The following is a 20,426-nucleotide window of genomic DNA, read 5'->3' as shown; positions in this document are numbered from 1 at the left end:
TTCCAATTAAGCCCTCTTGTTTGCAGTCTATTTCTTCGGAGCCTAGACCTATATAAAATAACTTAGCCTACCTCAGCCAGTTATGAGGCTTAACAGCCTAATAGAAGTAGGATTTATTTTATTTTATTAGGCCTACTTACAATTGCAACTGGTCAAAAATGTAGCATCGTAGCACTTAGCATTTTTTTAAGTCTTCACGTTCAAACTACTGTCCCTCAACTTGCAATGTATTTGATGCTTAAGTACTGTAAAGTGTTACATTTCTAACTCAAAACACAATTTCTTCATCAACATCTTCATGCTTTCGTTAATCTTCATGATTAACAAGCAAATTGCTCAAGGGCCACGGTTGATTCGTCTGTGACGATGACGTTTATTGAATGTCTCGCCAGCCTTGATCCATGCCTGGGCTTGCACGACGCAAAGTTCTTTGTTTGTCAGACGAATTGTTGGAATCATTGACTCACTCACGCATTGAAAAGGGCGAGGAACGAGATGGGAAAAGGGCGAGGAACGAGATGGAGTCACAATCCTTGCCAGGTACACCTGTGAGCTCTGGAACTCCACCTCCGACAGGCAGAGTCAACATACGTGACGGCTTCGTCAGGTCTTCGGTTCACCCTGACATTTCCATTCCTCTTCTGACAAACAGAACTTGACCAACTGCTCACCAGGCACAGCAAGGGCCGCCCGGACCGTTATGCTGTTCTGCCTTTCCAAGGATGTGTAACCGAAGAGAGATACCACGAGTGGGCACAGAATACATAGCCTTCCCGCTGTGGATGTCTATTTCAGCACCATTTCGCGCTGCTCTTAGAGAAGCATGGAGAAATGAAAATGTTAAAATATTCCATGATATTCTTAAGATATGTGTTGACTGAATATAAGCAAGTGATGTCTGCTAAATAATCAAGTTAGGTTTCTCCAGAAACCTAATGGAAAATGCCCCTTTAGATATTAATTTAGAATCCTCCAATCCTCTATATGTAATTATTGGCGGAGAGTCACGTCATATTTTTCGATATACTGTAGGCCTACTGTAGGTGACATGAGTCTCACTAGTGTTGAGTAATGTGCTGTTAAAAGTGGTGTAGGTCTTATTTATTTAAAGAGCATATTGACGTTAGAAGCAATAGGATTTGAAGCAAAAGCCTACAACTATTTTAGCAATGTTTCGCGTTGCTCTGAGACAAGCATGGGGACTCTGAGACAGACTTCCTCTCCATCAGGGATTTGAACCCCGGTCTCCCGTCTGCACGACACAGGAATTCTTTAGCTAAATAGCCCAGTACTGTACGGCCGACCGTCGTGTTGTACAGCGCCATATTTTCCGTTCCAGCAGGTACCAGTCAAAAGTTTGGATACACCTACTCATTCCAGGATTTTTCTATATTTGTACTATTTTCTACATTGTGAAATAACACACATGGAATCAGTTAAGAACAAATTCTTATTTACAAGGACAGCCTACTCCTTCCTCCCCAACGGGCCGCATTCTGTAGTACAGACAGCCTGTTCTCCCTTATGTAAGAAATTAGGCACTTTCCCATGTTTACTACAGTATGTATTGTAGACTGCACAGTAGCCTAATAAACAAATAAACACATTTTTAAATAAAATAATGATAAAAAAGTATTTCAAAATGCAGATGTTATTTACATTATGGATCCATAATGAATTACTATGGGAATAAATATCACTGATTTACAGAAATATTGGAGCAAAGTTGTCTAATGAAGGCAAAAAATGTAGAAATCCTGTAGCCTACTCCCGACCGTCACGTTGTACAGCGCCATATTTTCCATTCCATCCTAACGGAGACCCTGAGGGTTTCGTTTTTCTTTTTTCTCTGAATAGAAACACCATAATATTAATCAAATGAATTAAGCCACATTTCTTAATCAATCCCATATACTATGTTATTACAAAAAAGGTTTTCAATTCTCTGGTAATGCCAATACGGAATACTATCAAATGCTTCTCAAAGATGCCCTCTGGTGGTCAAACTAGCAATAAGTTGCAGAAACAGAAATGGCTCGCAATTAAAAGACGTGCCACAGAATGCTGCGGCAGCACGCAAGGTGTGCCGCAGTATGACGCAACTTTTAAAGGAGGAACCACTGTACATGTTTAGTGTCTGTGCATGTCAGTGTTTTTGACAGTATGCAAGTAACAACATATGTTTGCTTATGTGTTTTTTGCTATTTGAACTAAGAGCAAGTTAGTTTTTTGTGTGTGCATGTTTCAGCTCCTTTCCCAGGGGGCCTTTGGGTACCTGCTGCCCATCATCTCTTTCGTCCTGGCCTGGATAGAGACGTGGCTACTAGACTTTAAGGTCCTACCTCAGGAGGCTGACGATGAGAACAGTGAGTATAGGAAACTCTCCCATTGCACTCCTAGGGTGCATCCCAATAATATCTCCTTTCTCCTGAGGTGTACACCCGTTCACTACTTCCCACAAATCTAAAAGCATTGGATTGGTGGAGGTATGGGCTAGAGGGAGTCTTCACCACATGTTTCAACAAATAAGTAAATGAAGGGAAAGGGAAGTGAACAAGTACACACTTTGGGAGGAAGCGATAATCTTCTAAATTGACTTATTTTGATTTATACTCACAGTTTATAGAAACGGAAGAAATACACATTTTGAATCATAATGTAATATAAAAACACATGTAGAGACAAATGGGTTACATATCCTTTTGTCTTGATTGGAGTCATTTGTATTGTTAAAAGCTCAAATTATTGTAGTGGGTCTCTTTTGACTAACAAACTTGCCATTGTGCTTGCTGCCACAGTGTTTTCCTTCACCGCATTCAGCAAAACATGACCGCATCTGTATATACAGTGCGTCTGGAAAATATTCAGACCCCTTCACTTTTTCCACATTTTGTTACGTTACAGCCTTATCTTAAAATGTATTAAATACATTTTTCCCTCATCAATCTACACAAAATACCCCATAATGACAAAGCGGAAAACAGGTAATTCAGACCCTTTGCTATGAGACTCGAAATTGAGCTCAGGTACATCCTGTTTCCATTGATCATCCTTGAGATGTTTATACAACTTGATTGGCGTCCACCTGTGGTAAATTTAATTGATTGGACATGATTTGGAAAGGCACAAACCGTGTCTATATAAGGTTCCACGGTTGACAGTTCATGTCAGAGCAAAAACCAAGCCATGAGGTCGAAGGATTTCGCGTTACACCTGAATTCAAAATGGATTAAGTTGTTTTTTCTCACCCATCTACACACAGTACCCCATAATAACAAAACATGTTTTAAGAAATGTTCATTACTTGCAGAAATATCAAATTTACATAGGTATTCACACCCCTGAGTCAATACATTTTAGAATTACCTTTGGCAGCGATTGCAGCTGTGAGTATTTCTGGGTAAATTTCTTGACAGCCTTTTAAAATTCTTGCCATAGCTTTTCAAGACGATTTTAAGTTAACTGTAACTAGGCCAATCGGGAACATTCAATGTTGTCTTGGTAAGCAACTCCAGTGTATATTTGGCCTTGTTGTTTTAGGTTAATATTATTTAGGTTATTGTCCTGCTGAAAGGTGAATTTGTCTGTTGGAAAGCAGACTGAATGAGATTTTCCTCTAGGATTCTGCCTGTGCATAGCTCTATTCCATTTGTTTACTGCTGAACTTATTTAGGCTTGCCATAACAAAGGGATTGAATACTTATTGGCTCAAGACATTTTAGCTTTTAATTTTTAGTTGATTTGTACACATTTCAAAAAACATAATTCCACTTTGAAATGGGTGTATTGTGTTTAAGCCAGTGACACAATCTCAACACATTTTTATACAGGGTATAACAAAACAAAATGGGGAGAAAGTCGAGGGTTGTGAATAATTTCTGAAGGCACTGTACAAGTGGTACTATGTTACAGCGACACTTACGTGTCATCATTGTGTTTTCATCCAATCAGGATTTCTTTCTATAATGGACGCCCCTGAAAGGGCCCCCTTCATGCAACCAGGACCACTTTCAGATGGGCAGTTCTACTCCCCACCCGAGTCTGTGGCAGGTGAGAATGTGTGAATCTAAGGTTTGAATTGAAATTTTACAGGCCTGTTTGTGGATTGTTTTCCATAGTGAATGTTGTGGCTGTTTAAACTGGGTTTAATCTCTGTGTGGGATTCACAGTGTATAAGTGTCTTTTAAACAACATAAATGAGAAATGTTGTTTTGGCACCAACGACTGGTATGACAAATATTGGAGAAGCTCTCTGGCGACCAAGACAGTATGAAGTGTCATCAGAATAATATTTGATCTCATATCCGTATACTCTGATATGTGTCACTGCATGGTGATATTGTCATTTTCAAATCCATTTATTGCACAACTTATTTACGCTAATTCCTATGTCTGTGTGTGTTTTGGCATTTTCTTAGATCTATTTGATTTTTTGTTGTTGTGCTTGCTCCGTTTGTAGACTCTGATGAGGAGCTGCTGGATGATAAACACGACACGGAGAAGGCTCTTATTTAGCAGGTAGCTATACTGTCTTTACCACTCAAACTAATGAGGCGGGTAACTGAATAAAATCAATAGTCTTTTGGTGTTTAGAATGGTGCATATAATAGGTAGGATTTATTTATAGCATCATAAATAAGCGCTTATAACATTCCAGCGTTATGGATGTTACATTTGCATGCAAAATCACAACTTTCATCTCTCACAGAATGGATAAACAAAATAGAAATTGGCCTTTTGATGTGTGTCTATAGTACCATTTAGGGCAGTGGTATTCAAACTTTTTCAGCGGGGACCCCACCCCAGATCTAATGACACAACCTTAAAATCTGTACATTTTGATTTTTACGTCAACAAATAACTTTAAAATCATTGCATTTTCATCTCTTATCAAAATTAAAAGAAACAAATAAATGTTTTCTCTAAAATAGTATTTAGTTAATTATTTTTCTCAATTTTTGTATATGGTCCCTTAGAATCTGTACTCTAAATGTTTTGTTCCTAAATTATTATTGGATTTTTTGGGGGGTGACCCCACTGCAGTTCCCCCGTACCCCGACTTTGAATACCACTGCCTTAAGGCGTCTGCATGCTTCCCAGCCGAAACAGTTCGGAAGAGTTTGTGCATACACTGCTGTTCAAAAGTTTGGGGTCACTTAGAAATGTCCTTGTTTTTGAAAGAAAAGCACATTTATTTTGTCCATTAAAATAACATCAAATTGATCAGAAAAATACAGTGTCGACATTGTTAATGTTGTAAATGACTATTTTAACCGGAAATGGCAGATAAAAAATGGAATATCTATATAGGCGTACAGAGTCCCATTATCAGCAACCATCACTCCTGTGGCACATTGTTAGCTAATCCAAGTTTATCATTTTAAAAGGCTAATTGATCATTAGAAAACCTTTTTGCAATTATGTTAAAACAGCTGAAAACTGTTGTGCTGATTAACCTGTTTGGGCGCATGAACCGCTAGCGGGATACCTACGACAACATCCGTTGAAATTGCAGAGCGCGAAATTCATAATACAAAAATCGTAATATTAAACATTCATGAAAATACAACTGTCATACATCATTTAAAAGCTTAACTTCTTGTTAATCCAACCGCGTTGTCAGATTTCAAAAAGGCTTTACTGCGAAAGCATACCATGCGATTATCTGAGGACAGCGCCCCACATCAAAATACTTTTTCAACCAGCACAGGCGTCACAAATAGCGATTAACTTCTTATGGGCAGGTGGGACGGTAGCGTCCCATCCGGTGAAATAGCGGAGCGCGAAATTCATACTACAGAATTATCATTATTTAACTGTCATAAAATCACAAGTGTAATACATCAAAATAAAGCTTCACTTCTTGTTAATCCAGCCGCTGTGTCAGATTTCAAAAAGGCTTTATGGCGAGGACAGCGCCCCACATACAAAACCATGAAAAACATATTTCAACAGGCAGGTGCGACACGAAAGTAAGAAATAGCGATATAACATATTCCTTATCTTTGATGATCTTCTTCTGTTGGCACTCCAAAAGGTCCCAGTTACATCACAAATGGTCCTTTTGTTCGATTAATGTCCTTCTTTATATCCATAAAAACTCAGTTTAGCTGGCGCCCTTCAGTCAATAATCCACCCAGTTTCCCTCCATCAAAATGCATACAAAATGAATCGCAAACGTTACTAATAAACTTTTCCAAACAAGTCAAACAACGTTTATAATCAAACATTAGGTACCCTAAAACGTAAATAAACGAACAAATTTAAGACGGAGAATTGTTATCTTTACCGGAGAAAAATACCAAAAAACGTGCTCTCTTCCACGAGCTTGGAAACACTACAGACAAAATGGGAGCCACCTAGAAAAACAACAATTTCTGGCTCATTTTTCCAAAAAACAGCCTGAAACTCTTTCTAAAGACTGTTGACATCGAGTAGAAGCCTTAGGAACTGCAATCTGGGAGGACTTCGCCTTATAATAAAAGTGACAGCCATTGAAAATAGTGGTAGGCTGAAATCTGTTTGTTTTTTTGGATGGTTTGTCCTCGGGGTTTCGCCTGCCATATCAGTTCTGTTATACTCAGACATTATTTTAAAAGTTTTAGAAACTGTAGTGTGTTTTCTATCCGAATCGACCAATTATATGCATATCCTAGCTTCTGGGCCTGAGTAACAGGCAGTTTACTTTGGGCACGCTTTTCATCCGGACGTGAAAATACTGCCCCCTACCCAAGAGAGGTTAAATAATCACTTACCTTTTGAAGATCTTCCTCTTGTTTGCAATCCCAAGGGTCCCAGCTACACAATGAATCGTCGTTTTGTTCGATAAAGTCCTTCTTTATATCCCAAAAAATCTGTTTAGTTGGCGCCAATGATCTCAGTAATCCACTCGTTCAACATGCATACAAACAAATCCAAAAAGTTACCGGTAAAGTTCGTGCAAACAAGTCAAACGATGTTTCTAATTAATCCTCAGGTACTCTAATATCTAATAAACGATAATATTTAAGACGGAGAATAGTATGTTCAATAGGGAAGATGAATAACGAAGAACGCACACCTCATTCACGCGCCAGCAAGACTACTTTTATAATGAGACACCTTGGAAAAACTACACCTACTCACTAATTAAAAAAGAAAAAACAAGCCTGAAACCCTTTCTAAAGACTGTTGACATCTAGTGGAAGCCATAGGAACTGCAATCTGGGTCCTATCTATTTGTTTTTCCCATAGACTAGCATTGAAATGGCCTGTGACCTCAACAACAACAAAACATTCCGGATGGATTTTCCTCTGGTTTTCGCCTGCCATATCAGTTATGTTGTACTCACAGACATTATTTTAACAGTTTTAGAAACTTAAGGGTTTTCTATCAAATGCTACCAAGTATATGCATATCCTAGCTTCTGTGCCTGAGTAACAGGCAGTTTACTTTGGGCACGTCAGTCATCTGAAATTCCGAACAATAACCAGTATGCTAATAAAGTTAAAGAAGCAATACAACTGACCTTTGTGGGTTCGATTACAGGCTCAAAATGGCCAGAAACAAATAACTTTCTTCTGAAACTTGTCAGGCTATTTTCATTCTGAGAAATGAAGGCTATTCCATGCGAGAAATTGCCAAGAAACTGAAGATCTCGTACAACGCTGTGTACTACTCCCTTCACAGAACAGCGCAAACTGTCTCTAACCAGAATAGAAAGAGTGGGATGCCCCGGTGCACAACTGAGCAAGAGGACAAGTACATTAGAGTGTCTAGTTTGAGAGACAGACGCCTCACAATTCATCAACTGGCAGCTTCATTGAATAGTACACGCTAAACACCCGTCTCAATGTCAACAGTGAAGAGGCGACTCTGGGATGCTGGCCTTCTAGGCGGAGTTGCAAAGAAAAGCCATATCTCCGACTGGCCAAAAAAAAGAAAAGATTAAGATGGGTAAGAGGAACTCAAAAAGATTACTGTATTTCTGATCAATTTGGTGTTATTTTAATGGACAAAAACTGTGCTTTTCTTTCAAAAACAAGGACATTTCTAAGTGACTCAACTTTTGAACAGTAGTGTATATTATGATGACGTTTATGTGCATTTTGTACTTCAGTAAGATTTTTTTTCCCGGTTGTTTTGGGGGGGGGGGGGGCACTTTTTTTTCTCTCAAGGCCAGCCGAAGTTTGGGAGCCGACATATACGCCCCATGGTCTGAGATTTGTTAACGGTAGGGATTCTTCAATAAAGTTTGTCATTCGTGAGAGATGACTCGTTTTCATGCACCTTTATTCATTGAGAAATACTGCACCAACCATCTTAGTTAGATGTAGAATTGCACGACTAAGATCTCAACGTCAAACTTAATGACAGATTTCTTGAGTTTTCTTAGATTAAATCTGACTATTTTTAGGATGTGTATACTGGCTACGGCATCTCAAAATGGACAAATAGTATTATTTGCCGCTTTTTTCTCATTTTTTAAAATGTATTATTATTATATTTTTTTTACCCCCTTTTCTCCCCAATTTCGTGGTATCCAATTGTTAGTAATTACTATCTTGTCTCATCGCTACAACTCCCGTACGGGCTCGGGAGAGACGAAGGTCGAAAGCCATGCGTCCTCCGAAACACAACCCAACCAAGCCGCACTGCTTCTTAACACAGCGCGCCTCCAACCCGGAAGCCAGCCGCACCAATGTGTCGGAGGAAACACCGTGCACGTTGATCGGGCACTGCGCCCAGCCTGCCACAGGAGTCGCTGGTGCGCGATGAGACAAGGATATCCCTACCGGCCAAACCCTCCCTAACCCGGACGATGCTAGGCCAATTGTGCGTCGCCCCACGGACCTCCCGGTCGCGGCCGGCTGCGATAGAGCCTGGGCGCGAACCCAGAGTCTCTGGTGGCTGCGATGCAGTGCCCTAGACCACTGCGCCACCCGGGAGGCCCCTTTTTTCAAATTTTTCAAGAGAAGGTATTTTTTAAGGGAGTTTGAGCACACTCGTCCGGTTTGCCTAGTAGACTTCGGCTGGCCAAACTGAAGCATGCTGACGCCTTTAGGGGGAGTGTATAAGTGTATATTGATAAAAGTGAACTTCAAAAATATTGTTATGTTGGAGAAATAAAGCAAATAAGAAGCATTATGGATGTTACATTAAATAGACCAGCTTTTTGGGGAGACTGAACATATTAGCAAAAGTCTGTGCGTTTCTAAGTCTTAGGTCAAAACATGGATAGCCATTCTCAAGGAATTGAAAAAAGATAATATGGAAAATATGGCCGTTTCCATGATTACTTTAGAGAGCAAAAACAACCGTTTTGGATGTTAGTCTGAAATCATGAAATCTATCATGTCATTTGGAATGTTTAAAAAAAGACAGCATAAGGCATTGTACCTGCATAATTACAGTTAGCCTTAATAGTATACACAGCCAGGCACCACACCCTAATAGGTTAACCATTTACCAGTTGATTGTACACCCAAAGATAAGTGTTTTTTTTGTATAAAAAGTCATCTGAAATATTGTAATGCAGATGAGGCATGTGCCTATACTGCCAATCCACTTTCTGGACACTGGATGAAGTCTGTATATTTTGGGGGGCTTTCATTTGAAAAAGACACTCCAGGACTATTCACAGTTTGTTGATTAGCACTCTTATCTTTCTATCTAAAAAAAAGTGTACTGCCATGTATGAGAAATCAATTTCAGCATATGTTTTCCAAGATAATCGTAGCTAGAACACATCATTTTCAAGATATCAACAATTGCGTCACTGAAAGTATGAAGAATATATTTCAGAACAAGCACATAAAATGTGGTGAATGCACAAGCTTCTGCTAAGATACAAGCTAAGATATGATAATTCAATATCCATCACATCCACAACCGTTATGGATCTCATAATGCTAAAAACGGATATTAAAATTCAAGAGAAACCAATTACAGACCATATAAAACCTTGATGAAAGAAAGTTGGCTTTACAGACAGTTTCAAGATCAGATGTAAGGTGCATGTTTTACAAAAACTTTTCCTAAAAAACTTTATGTACGGTTGAAGTCAAGTGTTTACATACACTTATGTTGGAGTCATTAAAACAAGTTTTTCAACCACTCCAAAATGTCTTGTTAACAAACTATAGTTTTGGCAAGTCGGTTAGGATATCTAATTTGTTCAACAATTGTTTACAGACAGATTATTTCACTTATAACTCACTGTATCACAATTCCAGTGGGTCAGAAGTTTACATACACGAAGTTGACTGTGCCTTTAAACAATTTGGAAAATTACAGAAAATGATGTCATGGCTTTAGAAGCTTGTGATACGCTAATTGACATAATTTGAGTCAATTGGAGGTGTACCTGTGGATGTATTTCAAGGCCGACCTTTAAACTCAGTGCCTCTTTGCTTGACATCATGGGAAAATCAAAAGAAGCCAAGACCTCAGAAAATAAATTTTAGACCTTCACAAGTCTGGTTCATCCTTGGGAGCAATTTCCAAACGCCTGAAGGTACCACGTTCATCTGTACAAACAATTGTACGCAAGTTTAAACACCATGGGACCACGCAGCCGTCATACCGCTCGGGAAGGAGACGCGTTCGGTCTCCTAGAGATGAACGTACTTTGGTGCGAAAAGTGCAAATCAACAGCAAAGGACCTTGTAAAAATGCTGGAGGGAACAGGTAAAAAAGTATCTATATCCACAGTAAAACGAGTCCTATATCGACATAACCTGAAAGAACGCTCAGCAAGGAAGAAGCCACTGCTCCAAAACCGCCATAAAAAAGCCAGACTACGGTTTGCAACTGCACATGGGGACAAAGATCGTACTTTTTGGAGAAATGTCCTCTGGTCTGATGAAACAAAAATAGAACTGTCCATAATGACCATCGTTATGTTTAGAGGAAAAAGGGGGTTGCTTGCAAGCCGAAGAACACCATCCCAACCGTGAAGCACGGGGGTGGCAGCATCATGTTGAGGGTGCTTTACTGCAGGAGGAACTGGTGCACTTCACAAAATAGATGGCATCATGAGGCAGGAAAATGATGTGCATATATTGAAGCAACATCTCAAGACATCAGACAGGAAGTTAAAGCTTGGTCGCAAATGGGTTTTCCAAATGGACAATGACCCCAAGCATACTTCCAAAGTTGTGGCAAAATAGCTTAAGGACAACAAAGTCAAGGTATTGAAGTGGCCATCACAAATCCCTGACCTCAATCCTATAGAAAATTTGTGGGCAGAGCTGAAAAAGCGTGTGCGAGCAAGGAGGCCTACAAACCTGACTCAGTTACACCAGCCCTGTCAAGCGGAATTGGCCAAAATTCAACCAACTTATTGTGGGAAGCTTGTGGAAGGCTACCCGAAACGTTTGACCCAAGTTAAACAATTTAAAGGCAATGCTACCAGATACTAATTGAGTGTATGTAAACTTCTGACCCACTGGGAATGTGATGAAAGAAATAAAAGCTGAAATAAATCATTCTCTCTACTATTATTCTGACATTTCACATTCTTAAAATAAAGTGGTGATCCTAATTGACCTAAAACAGGTCATTTTTACTTGGATTAAATGTCAGGAATTGTGAAAAACTGTGTTTAAATGTATTTAGCTAAGGTGTATGTAAACGTCTGACTTCAACTGTATGTTACATTGCCTGTAAAATCCCCTTTAAAATCCGAAAATTTCAGATAGAGATGTTTCTTTAAATGATTATTTGTTTTGCTATACAACCCCCTCGTCTGAAGTCTGTTTGTAGCGTTCAAACCGAACCTGGTCTTTCCATGATATAGACTGACCAGGTGAATCCAGGGTGAAAGCTATGATCCCTTATTGATGTCATCTATTAAATCCACTTCAATCAGTGTAGATGAAGGGGAGGAGATGGGTTAAATAAGGAATTTCATGCCTTGAGACAGTTGAGACATGGATTGTGTATGTGCCAATCAGAGGGTGAATGGGCAAGGCAAAAGATTTGTGCCTTTATTAACGGGGGTATAATAGTAGTGTGTATCAAGAATGGTCCACCACTCAAAGGACATCCAGCCAACTTGACACAACTGTGGGAATCATTGGAGTCAACATGGGCTAGCATCCATGTGGAACGCTTTTGACACCTTGTAGTCCATGCCCCGACAAATTGAGGCTGTTCTGAGAGCAAATGGGGGTGCTACTCAGTATTAGGAAGTTGTTCCTAATGTTTTGTACACTCTGTGTAAATTGTATTCGCAAAGAAATGGGGAAATTATGTTATTTTATACCACCACAGTTGCTCAGAGGAAGATTTTGTTCAAGTTAATAAAACTAAATTATTGCCACCCCGGTTTTCAATGCTCCGGCACCTTCACCTCTGAGAGGATATTGCCACTGAGACTTTTTACAAAAGGTTTTATGAGGTTGAAAAACAAATTAGGAAGGATCTTAGACCATTCCTCCATACATAATCTTTCTAGATAATTGATATCCTTCGTCTGTGCTTATGGACTGCCCTCTTCAATCAAACCAACAGATTTTCAATGGGGTTCAAGTCCAGAGACTGATTGCGGAATGTTGATTTTTTTGTAGTCAATTGACCATTTCTTTGTGGATTTTGATGTGTGCTTGGTTTATTTTTTTTGGTGGAAGATCCACTGCGGCCAAGTTTCAGCCTACCTGGCAGAGGCATTTTAGTTTTAGACTAAAATGTCCTGGTACTGGGTCAAGTTCATTTTGCCCTTTTTGACCTTAACAAGGTCCCCAAGGACCAGTGGAAGCAAAGAAGCCCCATAACATCAAAGATTCACCACTATATTTTATTGTATGTATGAGGTACTTTTCTGCATGTGCATTCTTCTTTTGAAGAATGCCAGTGCCGTTTAGCAAATTCCAGGTGTTTACGTTTGTTGGATGACATGAAAATGGAGCTCTTTGGCTATGCAACACCAGTTGTGGGTCTGGTGTTGAAAGAAGGATACGTATGCAGAAAAGTACCTCATGCTTACTGTAAAATATTGTGGTGGATCTTTGATGTTATGGGGCTATTTTGCTTCCACTGGTCCTGGGGCCCTTAAAGTTAACGGCGTAATTAACTTTACCCAGTACTAGGATATTTTAGTCAAAAACCTGGTTGCCTCTGCCAGGAGGCTGTTTCATAAAAATATTATAATTTAATATAGCAATATAATATACAATATATTTCAGTATTTGTATTTATTTTAAGAATGCCAAGAATTTTGGATCTGACTGTATGTATGTTTCTAATTCCTAATATTGAGTTACACCCCCCACCTTAACCCTCAACAGCCTCAATTCGTCGGGGCATGGACTCGACAAGATGTCAAACGTTCCACTGGGATGCTGGCCCATGTTAACTCCAAAGCTTCCGGCAGTTGTCAAGTTGGCTGGATGTCCTTTGGGTAGTGGACCAATCTTGTGGGAAACTTTTGAGCGTGAAAAACCCAGCAGTGTTGCAGTTCTTGACACACTCAAACTGGTGGGCCTAGCACCTACTACCATAGCCCCCGTTCAAAGGCACTTAAATCTTTTGTCTTGCCCATTCACCCTCTGAATGGCACACATACACAGTCCATGTCTCAATTGTCTCCAAGGCTTAAAAATCATTCTTAAACCTGTATCTTCATCTACACTAATGAAAGTGGATTTAACAAGTGACATCAATAAGGGATCATAGCTTTCACCTGGTCAGTCTGTCAGAGGAAGAGCAGGTGTTCTGTTTTGTACACTCAGTGCATATATAGTACCAGTCGAAAGTTTGGACACACTTACTCGTTCAAGGGTTTTTCTTTATTGTAGAATAATAGTGAAGCCATCAAAACGAATAAATAACACATGGAATCATGTAGTAACCAAAAAAGTGTTAAACAAAATATATTTTAGATTCTTCAAAGTAGCTGCACTTTGCCTTGATGGCAGCTTTTTGCACACTCTTGGCATTCTCTACCAGCTTCATGAGGTAGTCAACCTGGAATGCATTTAAATGAAAAAAACTTGTTAAAAGTTCATTTGTGGAATATCTTTCAGTCTTAATGCATTTGAGCCAGTCAGTTGTGTTGTGACAAGGTAGGGGTGGTATACAGAAGATAGCTCTATTTGGTAAAAGACCAATTCCATATTATGGCAAGAACAGCTCAAATAAACAAAGAGAAATGACAGTCCATTACTTTAAGACATGGTCAGTCAATCTGGAAAATTTCAATAACTTTGCAAGTCTCTTCAAGAGCAATTGCAAAAACCATCAAGCGCTATGATGAAACTGGCTCTCATGAGGACTGCCACAGGAAAGGAAGACCCAGAGTTACCTCATTTGAGTTACCAGCCTTAGAAATTGCAGCCCAAATAAATGCTTCACAGACTTCAAGGAACAGACACAACATCAACTGTTCAGAAGAGACTGTGTGAATCAGGCCTTCCATGGTCGAATTTCTGCAAAGAAACCACTACTGAAGGACACCAATAAGAAGAGACTTGCTTGGGTCAAGAAACATGAGAAATGGACATGTGGAAATCTGTATTTTGGTCTGAGTGTGAATTTGCGAATTTTGGTTTCAACCGCCGTGTCTATGTGAGACGCAGAATAGGTGAACGGATGATCTCCGCATGTGTGGTGGTGTGGGGGTGCTTTGCTGGTGACACTGATTTATTTAGAATTCAAGGCACACTTAACCAGCATGGCTACCACAGCATTCTGCAGCGATACGCCATCCCAACTGCTTTGAGCTTAGTGGAACTATCAATTGTTTTTCAACAGGACAATGACCCAACACACACCTCCAGGCTGTGTAAGGGCTATTTGACCAAGGTGAGTGATGGAGTGCTGCATCAGATGACCTGGCCTTCACAATCACCCGACCTCAACCGAATTGAGATGGTTTGGGATGAGTAGGACCACAGAGTGAAGGAAAAGTAGCCAACAAGTGCTCAGCACATGTGGGAACTCATTCAAGACTGTTGAAAAAGCATTCCAGGCGAAGCTGGTTGAGAGAATGCCACGAGTTTGCAAAGCTACTTTTCTGGGGGGTTACTACATGTTTTGATATCTTCACTATTATTATGCAATGTAGAAAATAGTAAAAATAAAGAAAAACCTTTGAGCACGCGTGTCAACTTTTGACTGGTACTGTATGAATATACACTCAGCACCCCGTTCACGAAAATGGTTCGCTCCTACATGCACTGAGTCACATGGCTGTGGCTTACAATATAAAGCAGGCAGACTGGCATCGAGGGGTTCAGTTACATGTTAGAATAGACAAAATAAGTACATAAGCGACTGACTAGTGGTATCGTCGTCGGTACAAAGTGCACTGGTTCCAGTATCTCAGAAAAATCCAGCCTCCAGGGCCTTTCATGTACCACGGTGTCTAGGGTTTACCGAGAATGGTGCGTCAAACAAAAACCATCCAGTCAGCAGCAGCACCATGGTCGAAGGAGAATGGCAAGAATCTTGCAAGCTAACAGGCGGGCCACAAACGGCAAATAACAGCGCAGAACGGCATCTCGGAACGGATGGGCTATTGCAGCAGACAACCACACCAGGTTCCACTCCTATCAGCTAAAACCAAAACTCTGCCATAGTGGGCACGCGATCACCAACATTGGACAATTAAGTGGAAAAACATTGCCTGGTTCGACAAATCCCTGTTCCTGTTTTATGCTGAGTCAGGATTTGGCGTAAGCAGAATAAATCCATAACCCCATTAAGCCTGGTGTCAACGGTACATGCTGCTGGCAGTGGTATAATGGTGTTGGGAATGTTTTCCTGGCACATGATACCAATTGAGCAATGTGTCCATGCCCTGAAGAATTCAGGCTGTTCTGGAGGAAAAGGGTTGTCTGACCTGGTACTAGATGGGTGCACTTAATAAACTGACTGCTGAGTGTATGTGTAAATATAAAAGCTGAATGACTCTTGTCAAAATGTCATTTTGTGAATGTTGACATGAAACTACTTCCATAATACGTTATTTTTAGGACATTATTTCTGGTTTGATTAATTATGTAGGTTATAATATAATTGGTGTTTGCTTGCTTATAATATGCTTTTTTTGTTGTTTTTGAGAAGTACCAGTGGTCATCCTGGAAGGTGGAACCCATTTGAAGATTCACAACTTTGAGTGACTGCATCTGAAGTGCTCACAGCAGCTGCCCCATCGAACCACGGGGAAGACTTACGACCACTGCATGTTCTGTATTCCTCCACTGAGAGATCGACATTCCTCAGCCTATCACCCTCTACACACCTGCTTCATATCCCGTCGCCTCTTCACTCAAGCTTCCAAACAGTTGTTTTTAAAGAACTGAGTGCCAACTGTTTTATTTGTTGTCGTCGCCAGATATAAGTTCCTAATGTGCTTATTCTTCTATCTCTTGCTGATAGGGTTAGAAGCTTCAAAAGTTTCCGAATTGAAGACTGAGAAGTCAGCATGGGCAGTGTGTGCCAATTTCAAGTGTGGCTACAGGGCTGTTGAGCCCTAAGGATGGCACTTTAATATAAATAGATTACTCAGAAAAAAACGTATTGATATTAAACAAACTCCTTTGGACAACTGTCAAGGGGGAAAATATAATAGACTACATAACCAACAAAGCTGTGCCTGCATATGTAACAACTTCAGTTGGTGATCTATATATGTCTGAATGCATGACTTTGGGAACTCAATGATGCAATGTTTTTTTGATTTCTTCTTATGATTATGACCTCTCTTCATCATAGGAAAGGAAGAAATTGTATACAGCACCTTTTTTTATCACTGGAAAGTGTTATACCGTTTGTTTTCTATGCTGACCATTTGGAAGTAGAAGGGCATTAGCCCGGAAGCTTCTTAGTAAACTTTCCACTTGGCTTTGCAAATTGTATCAATATACAAATAAAAAAAATGGCAGAATACATTTCCCATGAATTCATATTAGAGTTCAACACTGGTATCTTTCACACCACCTGGAAGTTTCAAACTTTTCATCAAAAAATATCTGCGCTCATTCACATCTGCATGTTTATGTTTTCAAATTGAACCGTCCAAAAGCTTTTTATGCAGAAGCAGACTAATGGAGTTTGTGCTCTTATCATGGCGAATGCAGCTCCACACATGGGAATACACAAACAAACAGCTAACACAGAGGGAACCGTTTAATGTAGTTAACCAACAGAAGTTGTGTCAGCATGAATTAATATAACGCCCACCACAATTTCCATTCACCATGACAAGACTATGAAAATGGCAATAAAACATGCTTCCTCAGATTATTGCAGATCCCAGTTGTGTGTACATATCACCATGGAAATAACATGGGTAGGATGTAGATTTTACACTGAAATGTATCTTTGATAACCTTTTATTGGGTTCACTTCTGAAAATGAATGTGTGTTGGCATGTAACACTCTTAACTTGCATTCAGAATTAGTGTATGCTGATGCATGGACCTGTAATCAAGAATTTCAATGCGATCAGCGGTAGATCTGCGTAATAGTGGGCTTAACATTTTAAAGTAATTTCTGATTGAGCCGAAATACAGTTTACATCACTTACCGTGATTGCAGTTTCCGTGAACATGGGAACATTGGCTTTTTATAAAAGGTGCATACTGTAGCCGACAAACCGCAATCGGATTGAATACCCACTAAAGAGAGTATAGTCTTCACATTTATTTTTTATTTAACTAGGCAAGTCAGTTAAGAACAAATTCTTATTTGCAATGACTGCCTACCCCGGCCAAACCCTAACCCGGACGACGCAGGGCCAATTGTGCGCCGCCCTATGGAACTCCCAATCACGACCGGTTATGATACAGCTTGGAATCAAACCAGGGTCTGTAGTGGCGCCTCTAGCACTGAGACCGTTGCGCCACTCAATACAGTAAAATAATAAGGTTCACCGTTCAAGACACCAAGTTCATTTTCAAAGTGGCAAGCCTGTGTGCATTTAGGAATGAATGGTTGGTTACCACGTTTGATCAAGAATTACATTGCTTGTCAATTCAATTAAGCAATAATGTGTATCTAGCTTTTTATGAGTTATTGGTTTTACTCATCTTTGTATTTAGTTTTGGATTAAAGTGAAAATTGTATGATTTGTTAATGATGGTATATGTTCTGTTTTTGCATTTCATTCGATTTGAATAAAAATAAATTGCACATTGTTAAAGGGCCTTCTTTGGGAGGTGTGTAGTTTTATTTTTTACATTTCGGTAGCACTTTATATTACAGCACAGATTAAATGGGTAATAACATGATATTAATATACATTTACAGTGGCTTTCGGAAGTATTCACCCCCTTGGCATTTTTCCTATTTTGTTGCCTTACAACCTGGAATTTAAATAGATTTTTGGGGGGGTTGTATCATTTGATTTACACAACATGCCTACCACTTTGAAGATGCAACATATTTTTTTATTGTGACAAACAAGAAAAACAGAACTTGAGCGTGCATAACTATTCACCCCCCCAAAGTCAATACTTTTGCAGCAATTACAGCTGCAAGTCTCTTGGAGTATGTCTATAAGCTTGGCACATCTAGCCACTGGGATTTTTGCTCATTCTTCAAGGAAAAACTGCTCCAGCTCTTTCAAGTTGGATGGGTTCTGCTGGTGTACAGCCAACTTTAAGTCATACCACAGATTCTCAATTGGATTGAGGTCTGGGCTTTGACTAGGCCATTCCAAGACATTTAAATGTTTCCGCTTAAACCACTCGAGTGTTGCTTTAGCAGTATGCTTAGTGTCATTGTCCTGCTGGAAGGTGACCCTCCGTCCCAGTCTCAAATCTCTGGAGGACTGAAACAGGTTTCCCTCAAGAATTTCCCCGAATTTAATGCCCTCCATCATTCCTTGAATTCTGACCAGTTTCCCGGTCGATTGCAGATGAAAAACATCCCCATAGCAATGCTGCCACCACCATGCTTCACTGTGGGGATGAGAGGTGTTCGGTGTGCGCCAGACATAGCGTTTTCCTTGATGTCCATAAAACAAAATTTTAGTCTCATCTGACCAGAGTACCTTCTTCCATATGTTTGGGGAATCTCCCTCATGCCTTTTGGTGGACACAAAACATGTTTGTTTATTTTTTTCCTGAAGCAATGGCTTATTTCTGGCCCCTCTTCGGTAAAGCCCAGCTCTGTGGAGTGTACGGCTTAAAGTGGTCCTATGGACAGATACTCCAATCTCCGCTGTGGAGCTTTGCAGCTCCTTCAGGGTTATCTTTGGTCTCTTTGTTGCCTCTCTGATTAATGCCCTCCTTGCCTGGTCTGTGAGTTTTGGTGGGCGACCCTTTCTTGGCAGGTTTGTTGTGGTGCCATATTCTTTCCATTTTTTAATAATGGATAATGGATTTGCTCTGTGGGATGTTCAAAGTTTCTGATATTTTTTTTATAACCCAACCCTGATCTGTACTTCTCCACAACTTTGTCCCTGACCTGTTTGGAGAGCTCCTTGGTCTTCATGGTGTCGCTTGCTTGGTGGTGCCCCTTGCTAAGTTGTGTTGCAAACTCTGGGGCCTTTCAGAACAGGTGTATATATACTGAGATCATGTGACAGATCATGTGACACTTAGATTGCACACAGGTGGACTTTATTTAACTAATTATGTGACTTCTGAAGGTAATCTATCTAATTTAGGTTCTTCATAGCAAAGGGGTGAATACAAATGCACTCACTACTTTTCAGTAATTTTTTTTAGTAGTAGTAGTAGTAGTTTTTTTCATTTCACTTCACCAATTTGGACTGTTTTATGTATGTCCATTACATGAAATCCAAATAAAAATCTATTTAAATTACAGGTTGTAATGCAACAAAATAAGAAAAACACCAAGGGGGAACTTTTACAAAGCACTGTACATAAATAATTATTCTAGCCATGATTTCATTTGATTTCTGTGTAATTTCATTTGTTTCAAGGTGAAACATTAACAAGCTTGTTTTGCCATAGGCATACAATTCTGCAAATGTATGAACCATAAGCTCTGGTTATGTAATTATTATATTCTCGACTGTTTGCGAGACTCGTACCCACAAATGGAGAAGAAAAAGGTGAAAGCAAAAAATTAAGCATCCAGCCAGCATTGAATAACCAACAACTCGTCACACGATTGAGCTGGGGTCATGCAGCTATATCTTCTTTCCAGTAACTACCGTTTCACCTTTAATCAGAAAACCAACGAAACATATAACACTAGACAAGCAGTTCTTATAGCCTTTAGCCGTACTCTTATCCTACTCCTCCTCTTCCTCTGGTGATGTAGAGGTTATCCCAGGCCCTGCAGCCCCTAGCTCCACTCCCAGTGGAGTGGAGCTAGGCGCCCTCGTTTGTTGACTTCTGTAACCGTAAAAGCCTTGGTTTCATGCATGTTAACATTACAAGCCCCCTCCAGAAGTTTGTTTTATTCACTGCTTTAGCACACTCCGCCAACCCGGATGTCCTAGCTTAGGCTTAGGAAGACCACCAAA

General features: G+C 39.9%; 1 protein-coding gene across 4 annotated transcripts in view; it reads left to right on the top strand.

Annotated features, from left to right (window-relative positions):
* The window catches only part of stard3nl (STARD3 N-terminal like), a 32,778-nt gene extending 15,888 nt beyond the window's left edge, over window positions 1-16,890 (top strand). For 2 of the 4 annotated variants that reach the window (XM_039003640.1, XM_039003638.1), the window contains 4 exons: window positions 2,249-2,366; window positions 3,952-4,050; window positions 4,460-4,518; window positions 16,049-16,890. In XM_039003640.1, coding sequence (XP_038859568.1) covers window positions 2,249-2,366; window positions 3,952-4,050; window positions 4,460-4,515 — 273 coding nt within the window. In that variant the 3' untranslated portion in view covers window positions 4,516-4,518; window positions 16,049-16,890. Of the gene's footprint in view, window positions 1-2,248; window positions 2,367-3,951; window positions 4,051-4,459; window positions 4,519-8,157; window positions 8,214-16,045 lie in introns of all 4 variants that reach the window. The other 2 variants (XR_005477718.1, XM_039003639.1) reach the window with 2 other exon arrangements.
* Window positions 16,891-20,426: the final 3,536 nt, after the last annotated feature.

The sequence above is a fragment of the Salvelinus namaycush genome, chromosome 11 (genome assembly GCF_016432855.1).
Source record: "Salvelinus namaycush isolate Seneca chromosome 11, SaNama_1.0, whole genome shotgun sequence".
Taxonomy (NCBI): Eukaryota; Metazoa; Chordata; class Actinopteri; order Salmoniformes; family Salmonidae; genus Salvelinus; species Salvelinus namaycush.
The sequence above is the reverse complement of the archived record's forward strand: the minus strand, read 5'-3'. Positions and strand labels throughout refer to the sequence as shown.